Source organism: Mytilus californianus, unplaced genomic scaffold (assembly GCF_021869535.1).
Source record: "Mytilus californianus isolate M0D057914Y unplaced genomic scaffold, xbMytCali1.0.p SCAF_14, whole genome shotgun sequence".
NCBI classification, from domain to species: Eukaryota; Metazoa; Mollusca; class Bivalvia; order Mytilida; family Mytilidae; genus Mytilus; species Mytilus californianus.
Genome location: NW_026262626.1, coordinates 24,958,156 through 24,985,983, shown reverse-complemented (window position 1 = coordinate 24,985,983; position 27,828 = coordinate 24,958,156). Strand labels below are relative to the sequence as shown.

At 33.5% G+C, this 27,828-nt stretch overlaps 2 protein-coding genes and 1 long non-coding RNA gene across 4 annotated transcripts in view; 2 read left to right on the top strand and 1 right to left on the bottom strand.

The window, feature by feature from the left end:
* Positions 1–1,895, bottom strand: part of LOC127724600 (sodium/potassium-transporting ATPase subunit beta-like) — a 51,519-nt gene extending 49,624 nt beyond the window's left edge. For both annotated transcript variants that reach the window (XM_052231619.1, XM_052231620.1), the window contains exon 1: positions 1,512–1,895. In XM_052231619.1, the coding sequence (XP_052087579.1) occupies positions 1,512–1,827 (316 nt within the window). In that variant the 5' untranslated portion in view covers positions 1,828–1,895. The remainder of the gene's footprint in view (positions 1–1,511) is intronic.
* The window catches only part of LOC127724604 (40S ribosomal protein S4-like), a 399,059-nt gene that overhangs the window by 296,708 nt on the left and 74,523 nt on the right, over positions 1–27,828 (top strand). The window lies entirely within an intron of this gene.
* Positions 88–27,780, top strand: LOC127724627 (uncharacterized). The gene is made up of 4 exons (XR_007992615.1): positions 88–181; positions 25,403–25,520; positions 26,674–26,765; positions 27,743–27,780. It is a non-coding gene; the product is annotated as an uncharacterized LOC127724627 (long non-coding RNA).

The window sequence follows — 27,828 nt, the reverse complement described above, 5'->3', positions numbered from 1 at the left end:
AGTTCTTTTATAACAGCAAAATTTAATTAGCAAAAATATTAACCGTTTTGGTACACGTAAAACTGGTAATAAGACGGATCGAGATTAGCCGTCAGAGGGCGGTGAATTTCTTGAATCACTGCGTTCGTAAATGAAGTCTGTTACGTAACCTTTAGCGGATCAAACTTTCTGTGCAAAAGGGGTAACTATTAAACTTCCAATCAAATATTGCATTTGAGGAATGATTAATAAAATTGGCTTCATTTTCAATACAAAAGTCAAGCAAACACATACTTTTACACGATCTTGAAAGAACTGTAGAACGAAAAACGTGTGCACTCTATTTTGACGATAAACAAAATGGCAATAACGATGACAGTAAAAGCAAATGCTTTTAAAAACACATATGTTTTGTCAAAAGGCAAATAGGTTCTAACATATAAATGATTTTTTTAATGCAACCTAGTCTTTATTTCTTTACTACATATACAATCTACTAATGAACTTTAATTGATTGTTGAAATATAAAATGACACGTGGTAGCCTATCCATAGCGGGACCGTATCAAAGACATAGATATCTACCTATATAAATGATCGAACATTTTCGAGAAGTTCTGAGAATCTTGTTTCCGGAAATGCCCGAATGGCCCATAGAAGCTACCAAAACTCACCAATATTTAGGCGTGAACCCATCAGGGGGTTCAATCAAAAATCATATTTTCTTCTTTTCTTGAACTTCTCTTGACTATTTTGCTCTAATAGAGTGCTTAAATGTCTATCCTTTGCAGATGTCTTTACTAATCATATAAGTATAATTTCATGGACACTGAAAATCGCATTTGTCTGTTATCTTCAAAATACTGCTCATTTGCAAGCCTCCATTGGCAATTTTTGAAGGCCTTGCGCTGTTACTTAACATGATTGCGCAATTGATTTCTTTGTTAAAATAGTGAGATGAAAGGTTCAACTATAATTAAAAATTATAAGCAAACCAGAGAAAATTTGTTTCAGGCATGTTTTTACCTCCCAAAACTTGAGAATTCCAGGGGTTGTAAAATAAAATTACTTATACAAGTAAAGTTTTGGATAAGATTAAGAAGAGATTATTCAAACCTTGAAAAGAAAATATAAATCTTACAAATTTACTTATACAAGTATAAAATTACCTACATCTTCAAGTAATTGAAAATGACTTGTACATGTATAATTATTACCCCTGACTGACAATATGAAGCCTTTTGAATCCCAAAGTTAAGAGGAAAGGTAGTTGGTAAAATTTTACCGAATAGACTTAATAGATATTGATAAGGGATTCTAAGGCAGCCAAATAAAAAAATCGCTCCAGACTCAGAATTAGGGATTAAGCAGGAGAGAGAAAAGATAACGGAAATTATATTAGCGGACATGCAGAAAGCTGAAAAAAGTTAACAATTTTTTATTCATTAATATATTATTTTTTTTATTTATTTTTCTACCGTTATTGAGGACTTTTGTCTGGAACGACTTGATCAGCTGATAGTGATATCTTACCTTTTAGCTTGATTTCTTCTATAACAGTTATCGAAATAGCTGGAGCTTTATCATTGCCATTGTGATTCGATGCTACTACAATAAGCAAAATAACGATTATCAAAAAGATAACGCCACCAATCATGAGGAAACATCGACTTTTTCTTCTCATTCTAAAGCATGCAACTTTAACATGTTTAACGGTGTCACTCTTCAAATTGGATTTCCTTGAGATAACCGAAATCGGGTAAACCCCTGTACCAAAATCATTTGGTTCATCGTCTGAGTGCAGATATAAATTGTCGGGGACATCTACTCTGTCATATTTCGATTCCATTTCTGGTATTATTACTTCCTTGTTACTCACAAATGTCACAAATGTAAACAGGTGCAACGGAAGTTATTAAACAGACTGAAATGCCATCAATCACGACAAGGGGAGATAATTCAGTAGCTCTTCAACCGTGATATCTTTAGAACTTTAGGACTTTAGTGCTGATTTGTATAAACCCATTAATAATATCCAAAAACCATTTATAAAAATTATGGCTACAGGAGGTTACAGCCCGCCAAAAACATTGCGCAGGAGCAACAGATCAAATACTAATTTATTGCGTCAAAGTCTATCGCCTCAAAAATCATGCAAATATGAAATTATTTCAAAAAGATAACACTCTGAATCAGGAAAGTGCCCTTGATAAAAAAAAACAAAAACAAAACAGGAGAACTGCTCTTCACTGCCATTTACCTATGAAATGGAGGCAAAAAACTATCTCACAATTAAATGCAATACAACAGCATTTGAATTAACAAAAGCAAAACTGGGTGAAATTTTACATAGTAAAACCTTTCAATTAGAATATGTGGTTAATTTGGAGAAGGTAATAGACAAAACTTACAATATAGTTGAGCATCAAAATACTGAACAAACGAAAGGATGTTTTCATAGGCTCATATTTAAAATCTACCATAAATGTGTATAATACGACATCATCACTTTTGATAAATGGCAAAAAAGTAGACATCTTCACAGAAACTATCTCACCAATTTTAGAGGACCATATCGCCTTAAACTTTAATCAATTAGAAGATACAAACACAAAACTGAAATCAGTCAAAGTCACTGAATAACCATTATAATGAAGATCAATGAACAAGGCCCAAAATCTAATCTTGGTCTAGAAACTAACAGGGAACAATGTAAAGAACAACAATACACCTGTCAAGACGCATATTTAAATACTACTAGAACACACCCGCGACATCGCGGATCCGTGACTCAATTAAATACATATGCCTTATTTATACATATAGCCTGGATTTTAATTTACTTTCACTAAAAATGTGTAGATAGTATTCAATAACGGGTTTTAAATTACTGTATAGTTTTAGGACAATAAGATTTTATGAAGGAATGTATACGTATATAACCTTTTTGTTTTAGTATTTTAATTCTTAATTTTTAAATAAATAGTATTAACATTACGGGCTTTTAATACCCGTGTGACACGGGTGCTCCGATAATGGAGGAATTTACGAACGAAGAGAAGAATAAGACATATACTATTGGTATCGGTATCGGATTCGACCCGGAACTTGTTAATTTTTGGTAATATTAATTAAGTGGAAAAAAAAGGGCCTGGAATGGTGTAATTTTTAATCAACACTATTGTCCTATATTAGTTATATATAAAGTTGAATTCTTTGATTCGTCGTTTTTATGTCATGACGGCTAACAAATTGGACTTGAATCGTTATTTTAGTATTACAGATAGCACGTGAAGGTTGTGATGAATGGTATCACTACACCTGTGTCGGACTAACAATAACAGATGTAAACAAGCTTGACCCGAATTCACCATTTATCTGTGTAATATGTAATGAAAATGATTTATATGATCCAAAGTCAGAAAACACTGAATTAAAATCTGTCAATAGTACAAACAATGACCAACTGCCAACAATTGGCTACCATAGTAAAATCAAAAATAGTAGATATATGTATATCTCTACACTGGAGAATGAGCAAATGCCTATAAAATCACCTCACCAGACCACATTTAATGTTGCAGAAATAAATCCAAATCAGAATGACAATACCACTTCTATATCTGCCAATACAGAAAATATTTCTACTCCAAACACATTGCGTTCAGATCAAGAAGACAAAACATTACATAATCAATGGTCCGCAACTGTACCGTCTAATCAGCCTGGTAAAAAACCTCATCAATATTCTCAACAACCTACCCCATCAGGAAGTGAATTGAGTAAGGACACTCCCCTTACTAGACCAAAATCATTAAGTCGCTCAAAAACTAATAAATCAATTGAAAACAGAACATATAATATAGAGCTAGAAAAGCAAATAAGAGAGCAAGAAAAAACAATCGACCTTCTTCAAAAAAGAGAGAAGCTATATGTGGTGGTGAAACACAAAGTACTTCTACAAATTACCAACAACCATGTCAATGTGCTTAGACAAACCATTCTCAACAGTTTCACACACCCCCAGACTACCAATATCTTAACCTACAAAGGCAAATTGAGATAAAAGCTCTACGAGTCTTTTCACAAAAAAATCTTACGATTAAAATTGATTGTAAGTGATACTGAAATGTGTATGACTTACGAGTATTTTTACTATTAAGATTTTTGTGAAAAGAGCCGCTGGAATCCAGATTCAAAGCCGTGGAAACTCAGACAATGCAAAATCTATCAATACAAACCGCAGTGACAACACGGCTGGCCATACAAATACAACAACAAACAATCAGCAGCAAAGTTAAACATCAATGCCTCCCTACATGATGCCAACGCAAATGTTCTTTCCACCTCCGCCATCTCAATACGGAATGCAACCACCACTCCTCCAGCCAACTTTTCATCATAGGCATCCATCACCTACCTGGTATGTTCCGCCATCGTATTTTGAGCCGGTCTATCATCCAAATGCTTTGGGTTACTCTCAACCACTTCCAACGAATTCCTCTCAAATTAGGACATCCGAACTACATAGAAAAAGCTACCCAGGAGACATTAACCGTCGGCCAAATAATACAACTCGCCACCTAAATACTCTCAACCTAGGAAAAAACAAGGATAGGGGTCATACAAATAAACCTAGAACTCCATCTTCAGAGTCAACCATTTCATCCCACCCTTCAAGATTTGCAACAACAGACTGTTTGCTTGAAAACAAACAAAATATTGTGCAGGATGTATACGATCAGTCAGCATGGATATTCCAAGCTAAACTGACTAACACTGATAATCAAGCAAAATCCGTAATCCACTCACAAGAGGACCATCAGATGTTGAGACAGGGATCAGTCCAGTCAGCATGGGAAGTCCAAGCTAAACTGACTGATACCCAAAATAACCATCAAATCGAACCATCAACCAGGTGCAAAATAATTGATACCCAAAATAACCATCAAATCAAATCATCAATCAGGCACATACTACCAACAAAATCGTTACAAAGATCTAGCTCCCAACAAAGATGTTGCTCATAACGATCCTACACATCTTTTTTATACCTTCCTCCATCAAAGGAACCACCATATATAAGTCAGGACAATTGGACAGGCACCCGGGACTAAGAACAATGACCTAAAATATCGAAGGGGTAAAATCAAATTTAAACTATCTCAGAGACATTGCTAAAAACCATAATCTTATTATATGCATACAAGAACACTGGTTATGGGGATACGAAACAAATTTCCTCTACATACCATGTTTCACGTTCTCATGACGACAATGATCCCATTTTAAAGCACGCCGAGGACAAGCAGGTACATCAATCATGTGGCCTACCTCTCTAAATAAATTTATTCACAAACGTCCAAATGGCAATTCACGAGCCATGGCTATAAATTGAGCTAAAAAAAACATACAGTATGTCTCATAAACACAAGTCATACATGCCAACTTTCGGACAAAATTCACAAATAGGATATAGAGAACATCTAGACATAGTGTCACATATAACTGAAAAATATCCAGATCTCACTCATATTCTCTGTGGTGACTTAAATGGAACTCTAAAACCATCAAGGAAAAACCCCCATGATAAACTCCTAAGAACCTTCCAAACTCACGGTAAATGGATTAATAAAGGCAATCATTTGGAAAACGATACTTTCAGTAGTCAGCACTTCTGTGTTGACATGAATTATCATTGATATGGGCATAATTATAAATTAACTGTTTACAAAACTTTGAATTTTTTAAATACTAAGGCTTTTCTACCTCAGGAATAGATTACCTTAGCACGGACTTAGAAAATGATATATTGTGATAGTGTTTGTTAAATAAGTGGCTTAAAAATTCCATTGAAATGTTCTTTGTATCTGTCATATTTTCTTCAAAAGCAAAGAAATACATTTTACCCCTATGTTCCATTTAAGCTATAGTGGCTATGTTTCTTGACGTACAAGAAAATAAAATACAAAATTTATACTAGATACTCTGAAACTCATTCAGCCCAAGTTTGGCTGAAACTGATTCAGCAGTTTCAAAGGAGAAGATTTTTTAAAGTAAGCAAACTAGATGAACAAATTGTGAAAAATTGTTTTTAAAGGGCGATAACTCCTTAAGGACACATTTGACAATTTTGGTAATATTAACTTATTTGTAGATCTTACTTTGCTGAACATTTTTGATGTTCACAGGTTATTTTTATCATTTATAATATTCAAGATAATAACCAAAAACTGCAAAATTCCTTAAAATTACCAATTTAGTGGCAGCAACCAAACAATGGACTGTTAGATTCATCTGAAAATTTCATGGCTGATAGAACTTGGCCTAATGAACATTTTAACCTCTCATCAGATTTGCTCTAATTGCTTGAGTGTTTGAGCTAGTGCCATTTTTTTTATTTTAGTTTTTGGTCTAAAAGAATTTTTGTTAATGCACTATGAAATAATTGTGTTCTCTTGCCTTAATGTGCTATTAATTATCTCCCCTGATTAATACCTGTCAATGCTACTTAATCCAGGAATGTATGCATCCATCATCTCCGTAAACTGGTCCACATCAATATTCTCCTCAGCATTCTGGTCATCTCCTAAATTTTCCAAGATACTGATGACATAACTCAACATTATCTCATCAATTGGCACTGAAAAAAAAAACCCAAAAATTAAAGTCATCTCATAAGTCAAAGAGGCAAAAATACTCAGTGTTCTCCCCAGGCCCTTAAAGGACCGCGGGCCCGCGATGTATATTTTTTTACCGTGGTGGTATCGTTCCTACCGCGATGTATAATTTTTCTCCGTGGTGCTAAAATTTTCAGTTAAAAAATCGTAAATCGGTAAAGTTTTAAACGACTTGTTGAATCTATTCCGTGCGGTATAAAATTCCAGGTGAAATTTGACCAGTTCAAACCAGTTCAACAGAGATTGTTTACATCACGTGATCGATTTACCTTATGAGGTTAACCTTGTTGATTGGATTTAATCGATGTAATTAACACTTGTAACATGATTCTTTTGTGTTTTAATTAAGAGTTCATAACTTTATGGTCACAGATAACTATTTTATGGCTTCACTCACCACCCAAGCACTGACCTGTGACAAGTCGGCAAATACTTTGTACACAAACAGTGTATTGACCCGATAGGTACATTTTTTGTACATCATAAAGGTGGCTCATTATGTATAATTGACATTTCTCAATTCTTATATTATAGTATTATATGTCTCTGATTAAACCATGGCCAATATTATCTTTAATTATGTCATAGTTATTGCATGATAGTCGGGTTTCAAACTGTAGTATCTGTCTGTTCATATCACATGACCCAGTTTATAGTTCACGTAGAATATTCAAGTTTATTTACAATTAATTGCAATCTATTCTATTTTATAAATAAAATGCATGACTGTACTTTCAAACTGGATATCTATATCCATAATTTATGAATAACAGAAGCAATCTGGCAAATTTTATCCATAAGCACATGTTAAATCTATTTATATCTACTTCCTGTCATTTAGGCGGGAAAATAGGGAGACTTAGTTGTTGACATTGAATATGGTTACTTTTAGACTTTTAGATCTATAGACCAAAGATAAATTTATAGATTTAGGAATTTTTTTTTAAATGGTCCATGACAAATAAAGATTTAGATTTCAGTGCAGTATTAAGTCTGTATCTATGTTTGATTATCACCAAAGACAAGAAAGGTTAATATTTACATGAAATCTATGGCAAAATGTTCTAAAATTTATGAAAAATTTCTTTTTATTAAAATTTAAGATAGAAACTGGTTCAAATAATAAAACAATATTTGCAATTGTTCTTGTTAATTTTATATCTTCTTATGACAGGAATCCTTTCACATACAACAAATTTCTTTCTAGAAACTAGAAAGTTTTTTAAATTGAACATTTTTGTTCTCTTTTGAATGATATTTTATTTTTATTGATTTTGGATTTTATAAAAGATTTAATTACTTTAAATTCAGATGAATATTTTATTATGAATCATAATTTATTTATTTTAAAAAAATATTAAAGTATACAAACTGTTTTTTGATTTACTTCTTTTTTACCAATAATTTTCTGACTCAATGTCTACATAACACAGTACCACAGTATTAAAACAAAACAAGAGACATAAAAACTACAGGAACTAGAAAAAGAGCTAAGCGACGCGACCCGACGCGACACAACTGATTGTATGAAATATTTCACCAAGCTGTCCACACGCGTTACCCTGGTGCTATCCAAAAATCCTGGGGAGAACACTGATACTTCCAGAGTTTACTAGACCATTTAAGTTTTACCATGTAGATCCTGTCCTGCTGATCATTTTTGTTATGAAATTTTCTACCTATCTATTATAGTATTCAAAATGATAAGCAAAATGCAGAGACAGCAAACCAGATTTTCCTGCAGAGGTCGAACCCTGTCAGATTTGTTTTATTGTCCCATACAAGAATATATATGGTTTAGGGGTGGGGATCTCAACCGTTTACAAGTTTTCAAAAAGAAGGGGTTGGGATTTACCCCCGTGTACTTCATCTATATTTCATTTGATTTGATATATTGTCCCATACAAGAATATATATGGTTTCTGGGTGGGAATCTTGACCGTTTACAAGCTATCAAAAAGAAGGGGGTGGGGGTTACCCCAATGGACTTCCCCTATATTACATTTGATTTGTTTTATTGTCCCATACAAGAATATATATGGTTTAGGGTTGAGGGATCTTAACCGTTTACAAGTTCTTAAACAGGAAAAAGGTGGGGGTGACCCCAGGGGACTCGACTTTTATTTCATTTGACTTGTTTTATTGTACTATACAAGAAGAAAAATGGTTTCAGGGTGGGGATCTTGACTGTTTACAAATTTAAAAAAAGGGGGGTTGGGGTTACCCCAGGGGACATCCCCTAAATTTCATTTTATTTGTTTTATTGTCCCAAAAAAGATTTTATATGGTTTAGGGGTGGGGACCTCAACCGTTTACAAGTTTTCAAAAAGAAGGGGGTGGGGTTTACCCTCGTGGACTTCCCCTAAATTTTATTTGATTTGTTTTATTGTCAAATACAAGAATAAATATGGTTTAGGGGTGGGGATCTCAACCGTTTACAATTTCTCAAACAGAAGGGGGTGGGGGGTTACCACAATGGACTTCCCCTATATTTCATTTGATTTCTTTTATTGTCCCATACAAAAATATATATGGTTTAGTAGTGGGGATCTCGACTGTTTTCAAGTTCTCAAACAGACAAGCTGGGGGTGACCCCAGGGGACTCACCTTTTATTTCATTTGATTTGTAACATACAAGAATATATATGGTTTCAGGGTGGGGAGCTTGCACATTTACAAGTTTTCAAAAAAAAGGAGGGTAGCTGTGAACCTGAGGACTATCCCAATATTTCATTTGATTTGTTTTATTGTCCCATACAAGAATATATATGGTTTAGGAGTAGGGATCTCAACCGTTTACAAGATAAAAGCACATTATCAAATTGAAGGGGGGTAGGGGTAAGAATATATATGATTAACGGACACTTAATCATCTACAAAATGTCTAATAATGAACAGTAAATTCCAAACAACGGGCTATCATCATCTCAAATTGATTATATACTGACACAATTTTTTATATATTAGACAAAATTGTTATAGAAAACACCCGTGGAAACCATCTATAATCTCATGTTCCAGTTTTTTGCGTCCTGGCAGCAAAAACAAAATCTAATAATAACACTAAAAAAAAGTTCAGTCTCAGGGAAAAAGTTTAAAATTGAATGGGATAGGGCAGACTTAAATAAGTATCAAGCAAAATTAAAAGCAATTCTTCAAGAAAACCAATCACCAGATTTAACTTCTACTGAACTGGTTAGAAATTTAATTTATTGTCTTAAAAAAGCAGAAAAAATTGCTATACCGTCCAGGATTATTAAGCTGAATGGCCCCAAGCTGAAGGTCTCAGCTGAAACAAAAAATTTACTAAACATTAGCAAACAAAAACATAGGATCTTGGATATTGCTGGTCGAAATAAAGGCTCAGATAATTCCTACAAGCAACTTAAGGAAGCTAAATATAATGCCAGACAAATGATCCGGAAGGAAGGAGCCAAGAAGAGGGAAAAATTTTACAGTCAACTAGAACAGAAACCTTCATCAAAACCTTCTTTCAACAATTTGGACAGTAACATTTTTTATTCACCATGAAGATAAAGACATTACTAGTCCAGAAGAACAAAGAGAAGTTCTTGCAGAATATCATAATAATCTAGCTACGCCAAAAAACGATACAAATTTTAATGAGGAATATCTCCATATGTGCTAGCTCCGTTGTAATATAATTATTTAGGAACTCTCGGAAAATAATCTCGAAACTAAATTTAATTTTACAGAGGAATAAATTAAACAATCTATTCAAAATCTTAATTCAGGAAAAGCGGGAGATGAATATGGCCTATTTGCCGAACATCTGAAATTATCTGATGAAATAATCATACCATATATACAGAAAGTTTTCGATCAAATATTAGTAGAAAGAAAACTCTGAGAACAATTCAAATCTGGCATAATAACACCAGTCTGTTAAAAGGGGAAAGACGGCAGAATACTGGATAGCTATGATCGTGGTATAACAGTTTCCTCTGTTTTAGGAAAACTATATTTGAACATTTTCTTCTTGACAAAAATATAGATCCAATCTCAAATGTATTATGACAACAGTTTGGTTTTACCTCTGGCCTCTCCCCCTCTATGGCTGCTCTACTGATATCTGAGGCACATATGAATGCAAAAAGGATGAAGGAACTTCTTTTTTTAACAGCTTTAGATATTCAAAAAGCTTTTGACGTGGTAAACTATAGCCTTCTTCTTGATAAACTCTTTCAAAAAGATATTCCATCCGAAATTTGGGAAATTATATATGAATTGTACAATGACCTTACATCAAAGGTTAATTGGAAAGGTAAACATAGTAATAGCTTTTCAGTACTACAGGGAGTCCATCAAGGTGGTATCCTGTCCACTCATCTCTAAAAAATATGTAATTGAAGACCTATTAAGACAGTTATTGGTTTATATCTAGGCACTATTTATGCAGGATGTCCTACGTGTGCAGATGACATCCTACTCTTATCTAACTCGGATGAAGAAATGTAAGTCATGCTCAACGCAGTAGATGCATATTCAAAAGAGCACCAATATAATATTCACCCAGAAAGGAGAGTTCTCATTAGAAAAAATGAAAATTCCACAAACTCCAGAAAAATATCCATATGTTTTTGGTCTCTTGGGGACAGGTCCATAACAGAGACAGATAAGACCTCACATCTTGGAATTATAAGATCATCAAAAAATGAAAACCTGATGAATGTGGAAGAACGTATAAGTTTAGCCCAAAGAACTTCCTATTCATTGATGTCAACAAGAGCACATGGAACAAATGGTTTAAATCTAAGAATTTCTTATAATATTTATAGAATTTACATATTACCCCGCTTGCTCTACAGTCTAGAAGTTTTACCTCTTACCGCTGGCCAAATCAATGCCTTTGGTGATTTTCACTTATCCTTTTTGAAAAATATTCAGGCTCTACCAACAAGAACAGCTTCAGGAGCAGTATACTTACTGCTAGGTGCCTTACCTATAGAAGCAGAGATTCACAAAAGACAATTAAGCATTCTGCACTCAATTCTTGCTTCAGAAAATCAAAATCTAAGGGATATTTTGATGCGCCAGTACAGATTAGAAATATGCAATTGAACTTTTCTCCACAGAACTGATTTTTTTTTACTTCAATATAGCCTACCTAGCCTGGAAGATCTTCTAGCTAGTCTACCAACAAAAACAAAATGGAAACAAACTGTCAGATCTGCTATGAATAAATTTTGGAGCAATAACTTTAGGTCACTTAGTACAGAGAAATCAACCCTAAATCGGCTTTGTATTGACACTATCAGTATAGGGGAAATACATCCAGTCTGGAAAACAGCAAAAGAAATTCCAGGGGAAACAAAGAAAGCTATAACAAAAGCTAGGATACTAACTTGGACCTACCTCGTACAAGCAACAAAAGCAAAATTTAATAACGACAGTACAGACCCAATTTGCCCGTTATGCAAACTTGAAAAAGAAAACCTCCAACATTATCTAACTAGATGTCAAACTCTGGAAGGAGTCCGAAGGACTTTTTATGCCCCATTAAAACAGGCCGTAATCAATAAAATTGGGAATTGATCAATGGAAAATTAATTTTCAAAATATTGACACCTTAAGCCAATTAATTGTTGATTGCAGAAAATTAGTGGGTTCTACATTTCCAAATGACAATACTTTCTTGAATATGGTTGAATCAATTTCTAGGAATTTATGTTATAAATTACATCAACAGAGGTTAACTCAGCTAAATTCTCTATCATTATAGAGATTAAAATACTTTTCAGATCACAAACTAGTGGTGTGTATAAAATACAGTTACATGTAGATGTGAGAAGTACATGAATGACAGTTGTGATATATGTACTTTGCGATATATTATTAGTTACATGGTGTGTTAGTGACCTAATACGATATATATGGGGTCAGTAAATTCCATATGGGGTGAGAGCGAAGCTCGAATCCTTATATGGAATTTACTAACCCCATATATATCGTATTAGGTCACTATAAGCACACCGTGTAACGAATTTATCTTACCGACTATCTTCACATGTGGTATTTAGACTAGCGGCCTATCAAAGTGATTAAGTCTTCAATACTTAGTATTAAGAACCTACTTCCATTTGTTTATACAAAAACAAATGCCAACAATAACAACTTGTTAGCTTTAAATTTGTTTTATGAATTTATTTCAATCGTTCATCATCAATTTCTTCGTCTGTTGAAACCTTTCAGATTTATTTTTTTTTTTTGAAAGGGAAGTAACTCCTTACTAACTCCATATGGTAACTAACCCTATATGGTAACTAACCCCATATTTTTTACACGCCCTATATCAAATATATATAGTCACCACGTGTAGTCCTTTAACCAATCATATCCTCATAAATCTATAGGAGGTAAGATAAATGTTGATATAGGGAAGTGAATAGATATACAGACAGTTGATATATACATAGTGGTAGCTGATGTATTGAATAGAGAGAGTCATACAGATATTTAATAGTGTGTCAGACTACGGTTTTACTATCGTCATAAAGTGAATCAGTAACATTTTAGACTATAAGAAACTTCGTTCAGCGTAAAACGAAGTAACAAAGTGAATAACTTTTAATATCTTCCGTGTAATATAGGCTCATCGTTTTTAATGATCAAGTGCGTTTTATACTGTTAAATACCAAAGTGATTTTAGCTATTTTCGTCCGTGTAATATACGCCCACTGTAAAAATCAAGCAATTGATGTGCTCCTAACCACAGGAGGAAGTTACAAAAAGAAGAAGAAAAAGAAGAAAAGAACAACAATAAAGTACCGATTTAGTTTTTTGACGAGTGGATTTCTGTCCCATAAAACAATTGGGGTTATCTAATATGAACACATGTGCATATACTTTCTTTTAAAAAGAAATTCCTTGATTTATCAAAATCAGAAATATACTGATATTGAATTATTGTCTTCCCGTACTCTAGCTCGTCCACATCTTTTCAATATGCAGTTACCTTAACCATGACAACTTGTTAGAATTTCGACAACCGCACATCGCAAGTGCGAGAGAAAACCGTGATGAAAGAAAATGTAATCATGTGATCTGAGCCGGATCACCCCTACCTGGATTGCGTTCAATATCATAGCGGCTACGTAGTGCTACGTAGATTTTTGTCTACTGGACGAGTAGCTAGCCTAGCTGCTATCAATATCTATGTAGCAGGTTGCGTCCAATATCGTAGCGGCTACATAGGGCTACGTAGATTTATGACTATTGAACGTGTAGCTAGCCTAGCTGCTACATAGATATTGATAGCAGCTAGGCTAGCTACTCGTTCAGTAGACAAAAATCTACGTAGCACTACATAGCCGCTATGATATTGAACGCAACCCAGATCACCCTAGCTTGAGTTTCTTTGTTCTGCATGCTTTCCTTTGTTCTGTAACATTTTGCGGGAATGTCAAATCCACAAAAAAAAAATTAGAAATATTTATACGGAAAAGACTAACTATCAAAATGTATGTAGAAAAAATCCAGTGTCTATGCTGGGAATCGAGTCGACCTTTAGTATATAGACCCACGACTCATACCCCTACACCAGGACGACTGGACATGAACTGTCAGTTAATTTAACATATTTTTAAACATTGTTTCCGGGGCTCATAAAGGATACATACTATATAGTAATATATAAAGTATATTATAATATTTTTGTGGCGTTCTTAACTATGAAGTGTAAATGTTTTTTTTTTTTTTTTGTTTTTTGTTTTATCTAATCTAGAAAAGCTGGGATGTAAAATAGTTATCCCATTCGGACTTGGTGTGTCAGTGTAAGATCACCCCCTGGCCTCCGGCCATCGGGGTGATCTTACACTGACACACCGCGTCCTCATGGGATAACTATTACGGAACCCATGGACAATTTTTAAAAAACCAACAAATATACATATGAACTCATTTATTTTTCCATAATTATGTATTGATTGTTTATTAAAAGGTAACGATCGGTAAAACTCGGCACCAAAACCCGAAAGTTAATTAGCAGTAAAATTTTTCGATCAACAATCACATCATGAAATATTTTGTGTCGATTGTACGTACGTTATGGAATCGTAATAAACGTACACAAAGGACTTAATTTAGTATATGTGCATGCATTAGATAAATAATTTCCTGCTTATTATTTTTTATCAGAAACTCGTTTTATATACCTTTAACACTGTAATAAAACGAATATTATGAAGCTTCTCATATGATGGTCGAACAGTTCGTTTTATGACTTCGTTCTCTTTGGATTTGTATTTCAAACTGAACAACGAATTGTTATTTTAATTTAAATTTCAAATTAATTATACCCCCGCATTAAAAAAGTGTGGGTATACTGTTTTACCTCTGTCTGTCCGTAAGTCCGTCCGTCGTCCCATGAATATTTTTCGTCGCCTCTTTCTCAGGAACTACATCATAAGGATTTCTGAAATTTGGTTTCAGGGTTTATATAAGTCAGCTATACCGTGTGATGCGTTTTCAGATTCATCACTCAACAACTTCCTGTTTACCGAACACTTACATCATTTTACACATGACATCCAAGTAGTTGAAAATTGCGGCGGGGGTATCATCAGTGAGCAGTAGCTCGCAGTTTCACTTGTATTTTTTTTAGTTTATATTAAAGCAAAAATGAAATATGAGATAAGTCGAATTTTCTTTAATAGAAAAACAAAGGATATGGAATATCTATCCATGACACAAAATCAGTACATGCACAGCAAAAACACACAAAAAATAAAGGAACGGCGCTTTTATTCTCAAATTCACAGTGAGGCCTTCAACACGGAGAAAACAAACTCTCACCTCACTGCAAGTTTAAGACGGCCCCTAGCACCGGCTTGAGCAGAATTCTTTGCAGAAATAATTTGGATAGACTTTGTATGACTTTACACCACTAAATCGGGCCCGGTCAAAAAAGAACATACTGGAAACGGTAGTACAAATTTAAAACAAAATAGTTGTTAGTTTAAAAACTGTTTGTTTTGGGTTTTTTATCCAGGATTTTAATAGCAGTTATAATGTAGTAATAATATAAAAATCCTTGGTTTTACCTGAAAAGGGATAACAAAAACCCCAAAAAAAACGCACAGTACAACATACCACATGAGCTGTCAACACCTGACTTCTCCGGTAAAAACAGACAAACAAGTTAAAAAGTAAGGAAAGACAAACAACGATGGACAACACGTGGTCTAGTTGTAGCCTGACTTGGTACAGACACACATCGTGTTGGTATCAAACCAGATTTACATACGCGCACCCACCTTTTGATTTGCCTTCGTAAAACTGAAGCATAAAGTAAACAAAAACCAGCAGAGTGTAGCTTTAAATAGGACGACCACTAACTTGTACAAGGCAATAAAAAGAAATGCACATATATATAAAGGAGCTGCCATTTGATTTTTATGGGGCGGCTAGCCGGATGAAAAATTTTGTCCTGCATTTTTTTTAGTTGTAATCTCTGTCCTGCCTTTTTACTTTTCACTCTATTCGGTCCTGCTTTTTTTTTGTTCTTAGTTTATCCTGACTTATTTTTACATAAATTGTCATCCTGCCTTTTTTTTTTTGCAAAGTGTCTCATCCTGCCTTTTTTTTTACTCAAAACTCCTGTCCTGCCTATTTTTTTCAAATTTCATCCTAGCCCACCCCTAAAATCAAATGGTAGCTCCCTAATTTGAAAAGCAAGGTCAAATTGTACTGCCTACTACAGAAAACTTGGCAGCCACAAACTGTTGGTTGGATAGTGTTGCTCTCTTCTTACAGTCACTCTCCTAACAGTCACTGTCTCCATGTCATAGATTTTAATTAGAATCGACAGTATTTGTGAAAGGCAAGCAAGTTTTTAAAATTCTCAGATAGAATAGAATAGAATAGAATAGATTAGAATAGAATAGAATAGAATAGAATAGAATAGAATAGAATAGAATAGAATATTTTTATTTCCCAAATTACAGGGCCCATAAAGGGCATAAAATCAGTTACAATTGATTGACATAATTGATAATTACAACAATAACGGGTTATTTTCTTCTCATATATGTTATGATGGTATGATACTAAACCCCTAACGGGAAGGATTGTGCCTGATATTCATATGATGAAGACATAATCTGTCAATCAGTTTAATTGAAGTCTGGAGCTGGCATGTCAGTTAACTGCTAGTAGTCTGTTGTTATTTATGTATTATTGTCATTTTGTTTATTTTCTTTGGTTACATCTTCTGACATCAGACTCGGACTTCTCTTGAACTGAATTTTAATGTGCGTATTGTTATGCGTTTACTTTTCTACATTGGCTAGAGGGATAGGGGGAGGGTTGAGATCTCATAAACATGTTTAACCCCGCCGCATTTTTGCGCCTGTCCCAAGTCAGGAGCCTCTAGCCTTTGTTAGTCTTGTATTATTTTTAATTTTAGTTTCTTGTGTACAATTTGGAGTTTAGTATGGCGTTTATTATCACTGAACTAGTATATATATTTGTTTAGGGGCCAGCTGAAGGACGCCTCCGGGTGCGGGAATTTCTCGCTGCATTGAAGACCTGTTGGTGACCTTCAGCTGTTGTCTGTTCTATGGTCGGGTTGTTGTCTCTTTGACACATTCCCCATTTCCATTCTCAATTTTATTAGTATATTAGCATTGGTCAGAATCAGAGCCAACAACAATATATATTGTGAATGCACAAAAAAATAATAAAATTACATTATATGCATTCATTCTCAAATTATTAACTAGACTTAGTATCAATATTCATACCTGATCTACTTAATTCAAAACACTCTCCAATATAACAGCCCATGTTTTGCATACGAGATACATTTTCTTGGATCAAGAGCCATAAAAATTTGGAAGTTTTTAAAATTATAACGAAAGATAACTAAAAGAAATAAAATATTTTAATAGTCTAGAACTACTTTCAGACCCTTGCTATTGATAGATTTCAAAAATGGTCTATTTTATACACTTTTGTTGATTTGTTATTTTTGTTTCACGAAATCGAAACACGAATGAAACACAATACACGGAACCTCATTCATGCTATACAATCTGAAGCGTAAAGGACTCGGAAAGGAATTTAAACAAAAAGTCATCTTTATTGGAAATTGAAATTGAAATCTTAAATGATATTGAAAGTTAACAGACTCTTTGTTATTATTATATTAAGTCAATCAATATGAAAATATCAAACATTCGTTCGAAAACGCATCAAAAGAGGAGTTTATGTCGCAAACTTAGCTTTTTCAATTTCATTCATCGAAATAAAATATGAGACATTTTCCGATTAAAATAAAATCCTTCCATCTTACTATATGCTTCTTTAAACCTGAACTGAAATGAATGACACCTAATATTTATTATTACAATATTTGCGGTCCGTCTTAGAGGAGTTTTTATTACCTTATATAGATGTTGGACAACGTGCACACAAGTAAAGGAAGTAGAATTATTCGGAAAATTAATTCAAAATAAAAACAGGACAAGACACGAAAAGCTTTCGTCAATCCGAACTTATGAGGGTCGGTTGAAAAAAAAACTTTACGAGAAAAGAGATGATTTCAGCTTCCCAATTGTGAACTTTCCATTTCTATGTAGCAACATTCCAGCAGCGCCTGCATACGGAGTATATATCTCCCAATTGATACGATATTCCCGGGCTTGTATTTCCTATCATGATTTCCTAGATAGAGAATTGCTGCTCACAAGGAAGCTATTAAACCAAGAGTTCCAAATGGTGAAGTTGAAATCATCCCTTCGTAAATTTAACGGACGCCATCACGAGTTGGTTGACCGTTATGGAATAACCGTTTCACAGATGATATCGGATATGTTCCTTATGTCGTAACTACAATACCCTTCCCTTTTCACGAATGTGACCTACCGAATTAGACTACAGTATTTACCGGATTTGTAATAACATAAGCAACACGACGGGTGCCACATGTGGAGCAGGATCTGCTTACCCTTTCGGAGCACCTGAGATCACCCCCAGTTTTTGGTGGGGTTCGTGTTGCTTAGTCTTTATAAAAAAGAAGATGTGGTATGATTGCCAATGAGACAACTCTCCACAAGAGAACAAATGACACAGAAATTAACAACTATAGGTCACCGTACGGCCTTCAACAATGAGCAAAGCTCATACCGCACAGTCAGCTATAAAAGGCCCCGAAATGACAATGTAAAATAATTCAAACGAGAAAACTAACGGCCTAATTTATGTACAAAAAATGAACGAAAAACAAATATGTAACACATAAACAAACGACAACCACTGAATTACAGGCTCCTGACTTGGGACAGGCATATACATACAGAATGTGGCTGGGTTAAACATGTTAGCGGGATCCCAACCCTCCCCCTAACCTGGGATAGTGGTGTAACAGTACAACATAAGAACGAACTATAAAAATCAGTTGAAAGAGGCTTAACTCATCAGATGGATAAAAATACAAATACTACAAATACAAGTGGACGTGGCCGGGTACTTGTACATCCAAACAACAAAAAGACACTAAGTACAGATCTGAGAGTACTCGCAGTTACTGACAGCTAGTTCAAAGCCACTTACAACTAATAAAAAAATCATGCATCTAAGACTAAATTATCAATCCGTACACATCCAACATCCAATGGATTTAGTGTAAAGACGTCATAAACAGTCAGAGAAAACCATGACCTTGTGCAATGCCAAGATACAGGTATCGACAGATTGTAGATCCATGAATGTGTATATGTATATAACAATAATATTTCGTTTGCTTTTAATTTTCTGATAACAAAATCAATATCAGTACCAATAAAAACAATATTTAATGATCTAATTGCAGTGTTGAATTGGTCACCTTTTAGAATAAGTTTATTTAAAGGATCGATAAGTTTACCAGGATCGTTTCTAAATTTCCGGGCACGGTAAACAATATTGCCGTAAAAATGAGGATGTGCAATCCCGTTTGAAATAAGTTTTCTACAGGTACAACCAAACTTCAAAACCAAATCTTTATATCTGTGGAAGAATTTAGTAAAGGTTTTAAGTAATTTGTGGTAACGAAATCCCTGGCTTAATAATTTACCAGTAATACATAGATTACGTTCGTTAAAATCAAAAACGTCACAACAGACACGGGCATAGCGAACGAGTTGTGAAATATGAACACCGTAAGATGGTGCCAAAGGAACATCACCATCCAAAAAGGGAAAATTAACAATAGGGAACGAAAAATCGTCCCTTTTGTCGTAAATTTTAGTGTGGAGTTTCCCGTGTAAAACCGAAATATCTAAATCTAGGAAAGGACAGTTTTCTATGTTGTGTCATCTGTACTATTATTTGTCTGTTTGTCTTTTTATTTTTGGCCATGGCGTTGTCAGTTTGTTTTCGATCTGTGAGTTTGACTGTCCCTCTGGTATCTTTCGTCCCTCTTTTGGACAAGGCAATATAAATAAATGCACATAATTTGAAAAGCAAGGTCAAATTGTACTGCCTACTACAGAAAGCTTGGATAGAATAGAATAGAATAGAAATACAATACAATACAATACAATACAATACAATACAATACAATACAATACAATGCAATACAATACAATACAATACAATACAATACAATACAATACAATACAAGAATAGAATAGAATAGAATAGAATAGAATAGAATAGAAGAATAGAATAGAATAGAATAGAATAGAATAGAATAGAATAGAATAGAATATTTTTATTTCCCAAATTACAGGGCCCATAAAGGGCATAAAATCAGTTACAATTGATTGACATACTTGTTAATTACAACAATAAACATCACAGTGTACATGTAAATGTATATTTAGTATATTAGCATTGGTCAGAATCAGAGCCAACAACAATATATATTGTGAATGCACAAAAAAATAATAAAATTACATTATATGCATTCATTCTCAAATTATTTACTAGACTTAGTATCAATATTCATACCTGATCTACTTAATTCAAAACACTCTCCAATATAACAGCCCATGTTTTGCATACGAGATACATTTTCTTGGATCAAGAGCCATAAAAATTTGGAAGATTTATTTAAGTTTTTAAAATTATAACAAAAGATAACTGAAAGAAATAAAATATTTTAATAGTCTAGAACTCCTTTCAGACCCTTGCTATTGATAGATTTCAGAAATGTTCTATTTTATACACTTTTGTTGACTTGTTATCTTTGTTTCACAAAACGAAATCGAAACACGAATGAAACACAAAACACACGGAACCTCATTCATACTATACAATCTGAAGCGTAAAGGACTCGGAAAGGAATTTAAACAAAAAGTCATCTTTATTGGAAATTGAAATTGAAATCTAAAATGATATTGAAAGTTAACAGACTCTTTGTTATTATTATATTAAGTCAATCAATATGAAAATATCAAACATTCGTTCGAAAACGCATCAAAAGAGGAGTTTATGTCGCAGACTTATTTTCTTCAATTTCATTCATCGTAACAAAATATGAGATATTTTCCGATTAAAATGACATTCTTACATCTTACTATATGCTTCTTTAAACCGGAACAGAAATGAATGACACCAAATAATATAACAAAATTTGCGGTCCAACTAAGAGGAGTTTTTATTACCTTATATAGATGTTGGACAACGTGCACACAAGCAAAGGATGTAGAATTATTCGGAAAATTAATTCAAAATAAAAACAGAACAAAACACGAAAAACTTTCGTCAATCCGAATTTTGGGACCATTTCGTAGAATTTAATGATGCATCTGAAGTTAATTCGGAATAATTCTAGTTGCGTGAACCCCTGAGGGTTCACGCATATTTATTAGTTAGAAATATAGTCTATGGAGGAATATTCGGAAGCTAAATTATTGTTCATTCGGAACACCTATTCATCTTATCTGTATTAGCTTCCTGCAATTAAGAGCACCTCCATACGGTGTATCAAAGATAATTAAAACATGGCAATAAAGAATTTTCGAAGATCGCTAATTCACTTATCTGATATACATTGTATGATAATAAACAATCTATAGATCCTTTTCAAATATGTATATTTATTGTAAAGCTACATTTTATGCATTGCAATGGTTTACTGACTTGAGCAAAGTTGACAGTTGTACCCTTTGATAAACAAGTGAAAGTTAAATGGTCAAGATTTAATTATAACAACCTGCGGTATCAAAAATCTGTGTCTAGATATTCACAGAGAGGTATTTTAAAATAGTGCTGTGGTTTCTACATAATGAGTTATAGTGGGCTTTGGGATTTGATTTGTAACAATAAAATCATTATGCACACTTGTCATTTTGACAAATCAGATAAAAAAAAATCTGTTTCAAATGAAAATAAAACAAGTTAAATAAAGACTGTTCGTTAATATACATTTTTACAACTTTTACTGTTTCCTTTTTACAGTATTCTCTATCAATTAAGTTATCTTGTAAGTTAATTAAATGTTTATTTAATTCATTGATGTCACTATTATTTCAGTGACCGCTGCAGAAAGTCTTGACTCGTTCAAGAGACTACTGCATGCACATTAAATTTCAAGTCCGATGTTTTTATTTGCACCATGTATAAATGTAATGTACAGCACAAATTATTTCCTTTCTGTTAACATTGTTTTTGGACTTGTTAAGTATGCAAACGCACGCCAAACAGTGACAGGATAGTCAACCAAATGACGGTGGTCACTTAGTGGTAGAAGTAGAAATTTCTTATATTATTCACACACTGTAATGCTCTTAAATTTATGTGTGTTGTGGATGTGCACTAGTGATTGGTAAATATTGATACGTTTCTGTGTTTTTAATATATGTGACTTAACATCAAGAATTCCATTATTATGGAATCGTTCACTTTTGTACACTTCGGTATCTAAATAGAGGGTGGTAAAAGGGAGGGTCTGAACACGGAAACACGTGAAATAACAAATCGCAGAAACGTTGTAAACACTCTGGAAAAACGAAGCCAAGGAATAAAATCGTAAATATTAAGGAAAAAAGTACCAAACGTTATTACTTAGCCGTTCTTGGAGATCATGCAGTCATTATAAATGGACATGGCGACCCTGCATGTGGTCACCTTTTAGCGTCCGTTAGTTGCATCCGATTTATCATAGTAATACAATAGGCTATTAATAAATATCTTGGGACCAGTTAATTAGTTTATGATTTAAAACAATATTTGGGCTGACTGTTTTTTAGTCCCGGTTTACTTTTTAATCAAATGCGGGACAAGCACGAGAAAATAAGAGTACCGACACGAAACACGGAAAATAATTAAGGGAAAACACGAAGCACGCACATCGAACCAAACACGAGAAAACGAGAAATAAAACGTCGAAACACGGAAACACGTGAAATAAAAAGGCCGAAAACGATGCACGAAAATAACCCTTTACCACCCTCTAAATAGGCCATACTAGATGTCGACACCTCATATCAGAACTTAAGTAAATGGTCAATTTCGTTTGCAAGGTTAAAGAAATTTTCAACCTGCTCTAATTTGCCTGTGAAGACCATAAAACCGTCATCCCTATTGACAGTGTAATTTGATGTTTTCTCTCCATTTGAACTTATCTAAGATTTTAATGAATAGGGCAGACATATGCAGATCTGTGCATGTTGGTGACAATGGGCGCTCCAATAATGTGTTTATATAACAGTCCATTAAACTCAAATTCATTGTTTCTAAGAATTAATTTAACAAATGCAGTTAAATCTATTTTGTTGTGAATCTTTAAAGTATATTCTCCTGTGTGTCAATAAATTCTAATGCATTCAGTGATAACAGTTTCTTCTAAATGTATTTGTTTTTCGTTCATTTTTTGTACATAAATTAGGCCGTTAGTTTTCTCATTTGAATTGTTTTACATTTGTCATTTCGGGTCCTTTTATAGCTGACTATGCGGTATGTTGTTGTTAATTTCTGTGTCATTTGGTCTCTTATGGAGAGTTGTCTCATTGGCAATCATACAACATTTTCTTTTTTATATTTATAATTAGATCAAGTAAGTATCTCTCGCGGGAGAGTTACACTTATTGATGATTGGTCGAACATTAATGTATCCTGCTAGCTGACCAGTTCGCAATGCCTCATTACTTATTTCTAGATTAATCTTATGAATTCTTGGAAGAAGGTACATGTGTCCTCCATGTTTTGAATTATTATTATTCTTTAAGAAATTATACGTCTGGGAATCTTTTTTTTTTCTCTCCTTGCTTTATATTTAACACTTCTCTCAACATGCCAAAATTGTAATGATTTACAATAAAAAGAAAATATTATCCTCCACACACATGGCCAAGATAACACTGATATATAATTTCTTATTCAGTTGAATTAATAATTTGAATAAAAAAGTTCTAAGGTTCACGTATTGTCTTTTTTTTTTTAAAAAGCAACTTGTTTTTATCTTTTATACCTAAACATATAAGGTGCTATAGATGGGATGTTATATATATATATATACTCTCTGCTTTTGATTATAAACATAGTTTGACAGGTTATCACTAATGCGAGTCCATGAGTCATGAAAATCTGCCTTGACTCATCATTTTCAAAACTGGTGAGTCCAAAAATACATCGAGATTGTAAAATGTTGCATTAACTGATCACATATATCATAATTTTATGACAAAATTTAAGGTTGCGGCCAAGGGTTTCCTCAAGCTTTTAGGTCTGAAAAATTCTCAAAATCATATTTTGAAAATATATCCAAAATGTGCTGAATTTGAAGCCTAGAATTTACTTTTACGGAGAGATTGATTAACCTACTAGTAACTTAAGGCTTTTGAAAATGACCCATTTAAGAACCAAATTATGGCCATTTTGACATTTTATGATAAAGTTGAAATTCAAGGTCATATTTGGCCTTAAGTAAACATTGTCCTTTACAAGCTCTTTAAACAACATAACTATAAATCTTGTGATATCAAACCCCGTTTGTAATTTGGTTTTTACATATACAACCAAACTTCCAAACCAAATCTTTGCGTCTAAGAAAGAATTTAGTAAACAATTTAAGAAAATTGTAGAAACGAAATCCAGTCCATGTGAGTCGTTTGCTTGCTGCATTTAATCCCTTTTATACTTCGATAAATGGCCAATTTAAGCACTGTATATATAACGGAACAAAGGGTCTACTGGTGTTCCCTAGTACACACATAAGCTGGTTCTCGGTTGACTACTATACTTTGTTCATGTGTAGCGTAATACAAGCGGATACAGTTTATTTCACACATCGACAGAGCGAGGTCTACATCATATGTCGTCGTTGCGCATGTCACCTTATGTACATATGAAAGATTGTGACGTTACGTGTTCAAAAGAAAACAAAGAACTTCGAACTCAACCAACAAAATGCTGATTTGCAATATGTCATAACTTATGAAACGCGTTGGCAGTTGTAGGTCCTTAAAATGAATTTTGATAACAATCAAGTAAGAGTTTTAATTATATTCGTGGTAAAGTATGAATTAAATTAACAACAAGATTAGTTTAAGTTCGTTATCGAGTTTGAGTTTACAAAAAACCTAAGTTTGAGTGACAGTTCCAGTTCGAATTGAAGTCTGGTATCGAGTTAAACTTTTTTAGCCTTGAGGAAAAACGTGTCATTCTCTACAAAACATGTTCTAATTTTTTTTTATTACAGGCTTTAAAGATATTAGTCTGAACACATTACTGTATACATTATTTCTTAGTAATGACCCACGGACTCAATTTCAAAACGAAATTTCTGTTATTTTGCAGCATTATTCACTATTATTTATACAGTTTGAACAATTTTCATGGACACCTATTTGTAAAGTTCTCGCTTTGATCGCCACATGTGTAGTGCTACAGATATTATGGAAAAGGAGAAACATAGGTAAATATATGTATTTGTATTTTATTCACCGGCTCTTACGGCATGCATCTCCCCTTTCCCCTTTTTAGATTTTTATCCCTGGTGTCACTAGTAGAACAAGATTTGGTTGCCATTTCAATGATCTGAGTAAAGCCTTGATGGTGTTTTTTTTTTTTTTTTTGTCATTTGGATTTGTTTGTACCATTTAATTTGTCTATCTTTAGTTTTCCGTGTAGAGTTTTGAAAACTGTTTTTCTTATGTTCATTAAAATACAAATCCTGTGTCCACGCTTCGCTTAATTCGTCTACTGAGTAAAGGGTGAACACGTGATTTTTTTATTCTGGTTGGTCTCTAGGAAACCTATATAAAGTTCAAAATATATGGAAGACAAATAAAACAAAACACAAAACTGGTGGACTGGCAATATTAATATTTTTAAGAGCACAATGAAGATATTTGAATAAGTATGTCCGAAAAAATTAAAAAAAAACAATAGTCTTCCAGGATATGGAATTTAATTAATATGAGAGAAATCTTATGAGATTATAAGTAGCATACGATATGAAATTTAAAAATGAACGGCAGCTGTCTTATGGAATAAACCACTAGTTCATAACCCCATTGCGTTCTATGTTAAATTCTTCAATTTCGAGCATTCATAGCTATTTTTTCCTAAGTTCAAATAAAGCGACAGTCATTTCATGTAAACTATACCTTATCCTGACTTGTGCTGAAAAATTCAACATACCTTTAATTGCATATAGGAGCGCACTGGTTCCCTGAAGTTTGGTAGTACAAAAAAACAGGTACTTCTGATGTGAGCAACAGGGCACATACGCCCTCCTTTAAAAATGTATGTATTTATTTATTACCGGTATTCAAAAGAAACTTTCAACAGGGGTTCTACAATAAGTCCTTAAGCTTTCGTATGGTACCAAAATTACCCAAATATTTTACTTATTGACAAAGTAACAGCCATACGTATATAGAAACTAATTTGTTAAAAATATATACTGCTATATTGTATGTTCTTTCTGACCGGGCCCGAATTATAGTGGTTCTATACCTAATATCGAATATGCTCCCGGTAAGTTTAGATTTATCCGATCTGAACATGTAACTTGGATCTACACATTTTACATTTTACATTATTCATTTTTATTTTTATTGCAGTACGCCAATGGGACGTAATAATCTTCTATGAACCCCTAGAAGATCCATGGGAAGAACTTTTAGGACATCCATTTGCTAAACGAAAAGCTGTGGTAAGTTTATTGATAATTTGGCCAATGTAAACTTTTGTACATAAATCAGGCCGTTAGTTTTATCGTTTGAATTGTTTTACATTTGTCATTTGGGGGCCTTTTATAGCTGACTATGCGGTATGGGATTTGCTCATTGTTGAAGGCCGTACGGTGACCTATAGTTGTTAATTTCTGTGTCATTTGGTCTCTTGGGGAGAGTTGTGGCATTGGCAATCATACCATATCTTCTTATTTTTATATTTTGGCCAATGCAAATATTACTTTTTCTTGACAATTCAACAAAAGAAAAACATTTTTTTTCAATAAACGATCAGAAAAGGTAAATAAACAAATATATAAAACACGTTTGACTTTTCCATAAATTCATTTTTCATTTGTTATACCTTTACTCAGAAGTATCAAGAAACTACTTTCAAATCGTTGTTAGACGCCGTCTTAAACTTGAAGTGTGATTATGAGGTTTTGCTCCACGTTGAAAATCTCACTATGACTTTGAGATGACGAACATCAATAAATGCGCTGTTCCTTTGCTTTTCGTTTTGCCAATTTTATGTAGGGATTTTGTGAGATGAATTAATAATCACGAGACTTGACACTTAACACTATACATTACACTTAACATGCAGTAGACATAACCTTTCACACTAGGCATTACACTAAATACTAGATATTACACTGAACACTAGACATTACAATTAACAGTAGAAATTACACTTAACACTAGACATCACACTTTACATTAGACATAACACAGAAATCTTTGCATTACACTTAACACTAGACATTAAACTCAACAGTAGACATTTCACTCAAAATTTGACATTACATTTAACTCTGGACATTATAATTACCACTAAACATTTCACTAATTGACACTAGTCATTACACTTTTGAACATTGTGTTTCTTTGTTGTATTCGTTTCTTTCTTTATTTTTACTGATGTGTTTTAATATATCTCCTTCTTTTATCTTTTCAGATCGACGACGAAGTGACGAGGATGACGAAGAAAGCTGACTTTTATATTCAACATTATTCATATTTTTGATAATAAAATTTACGTTA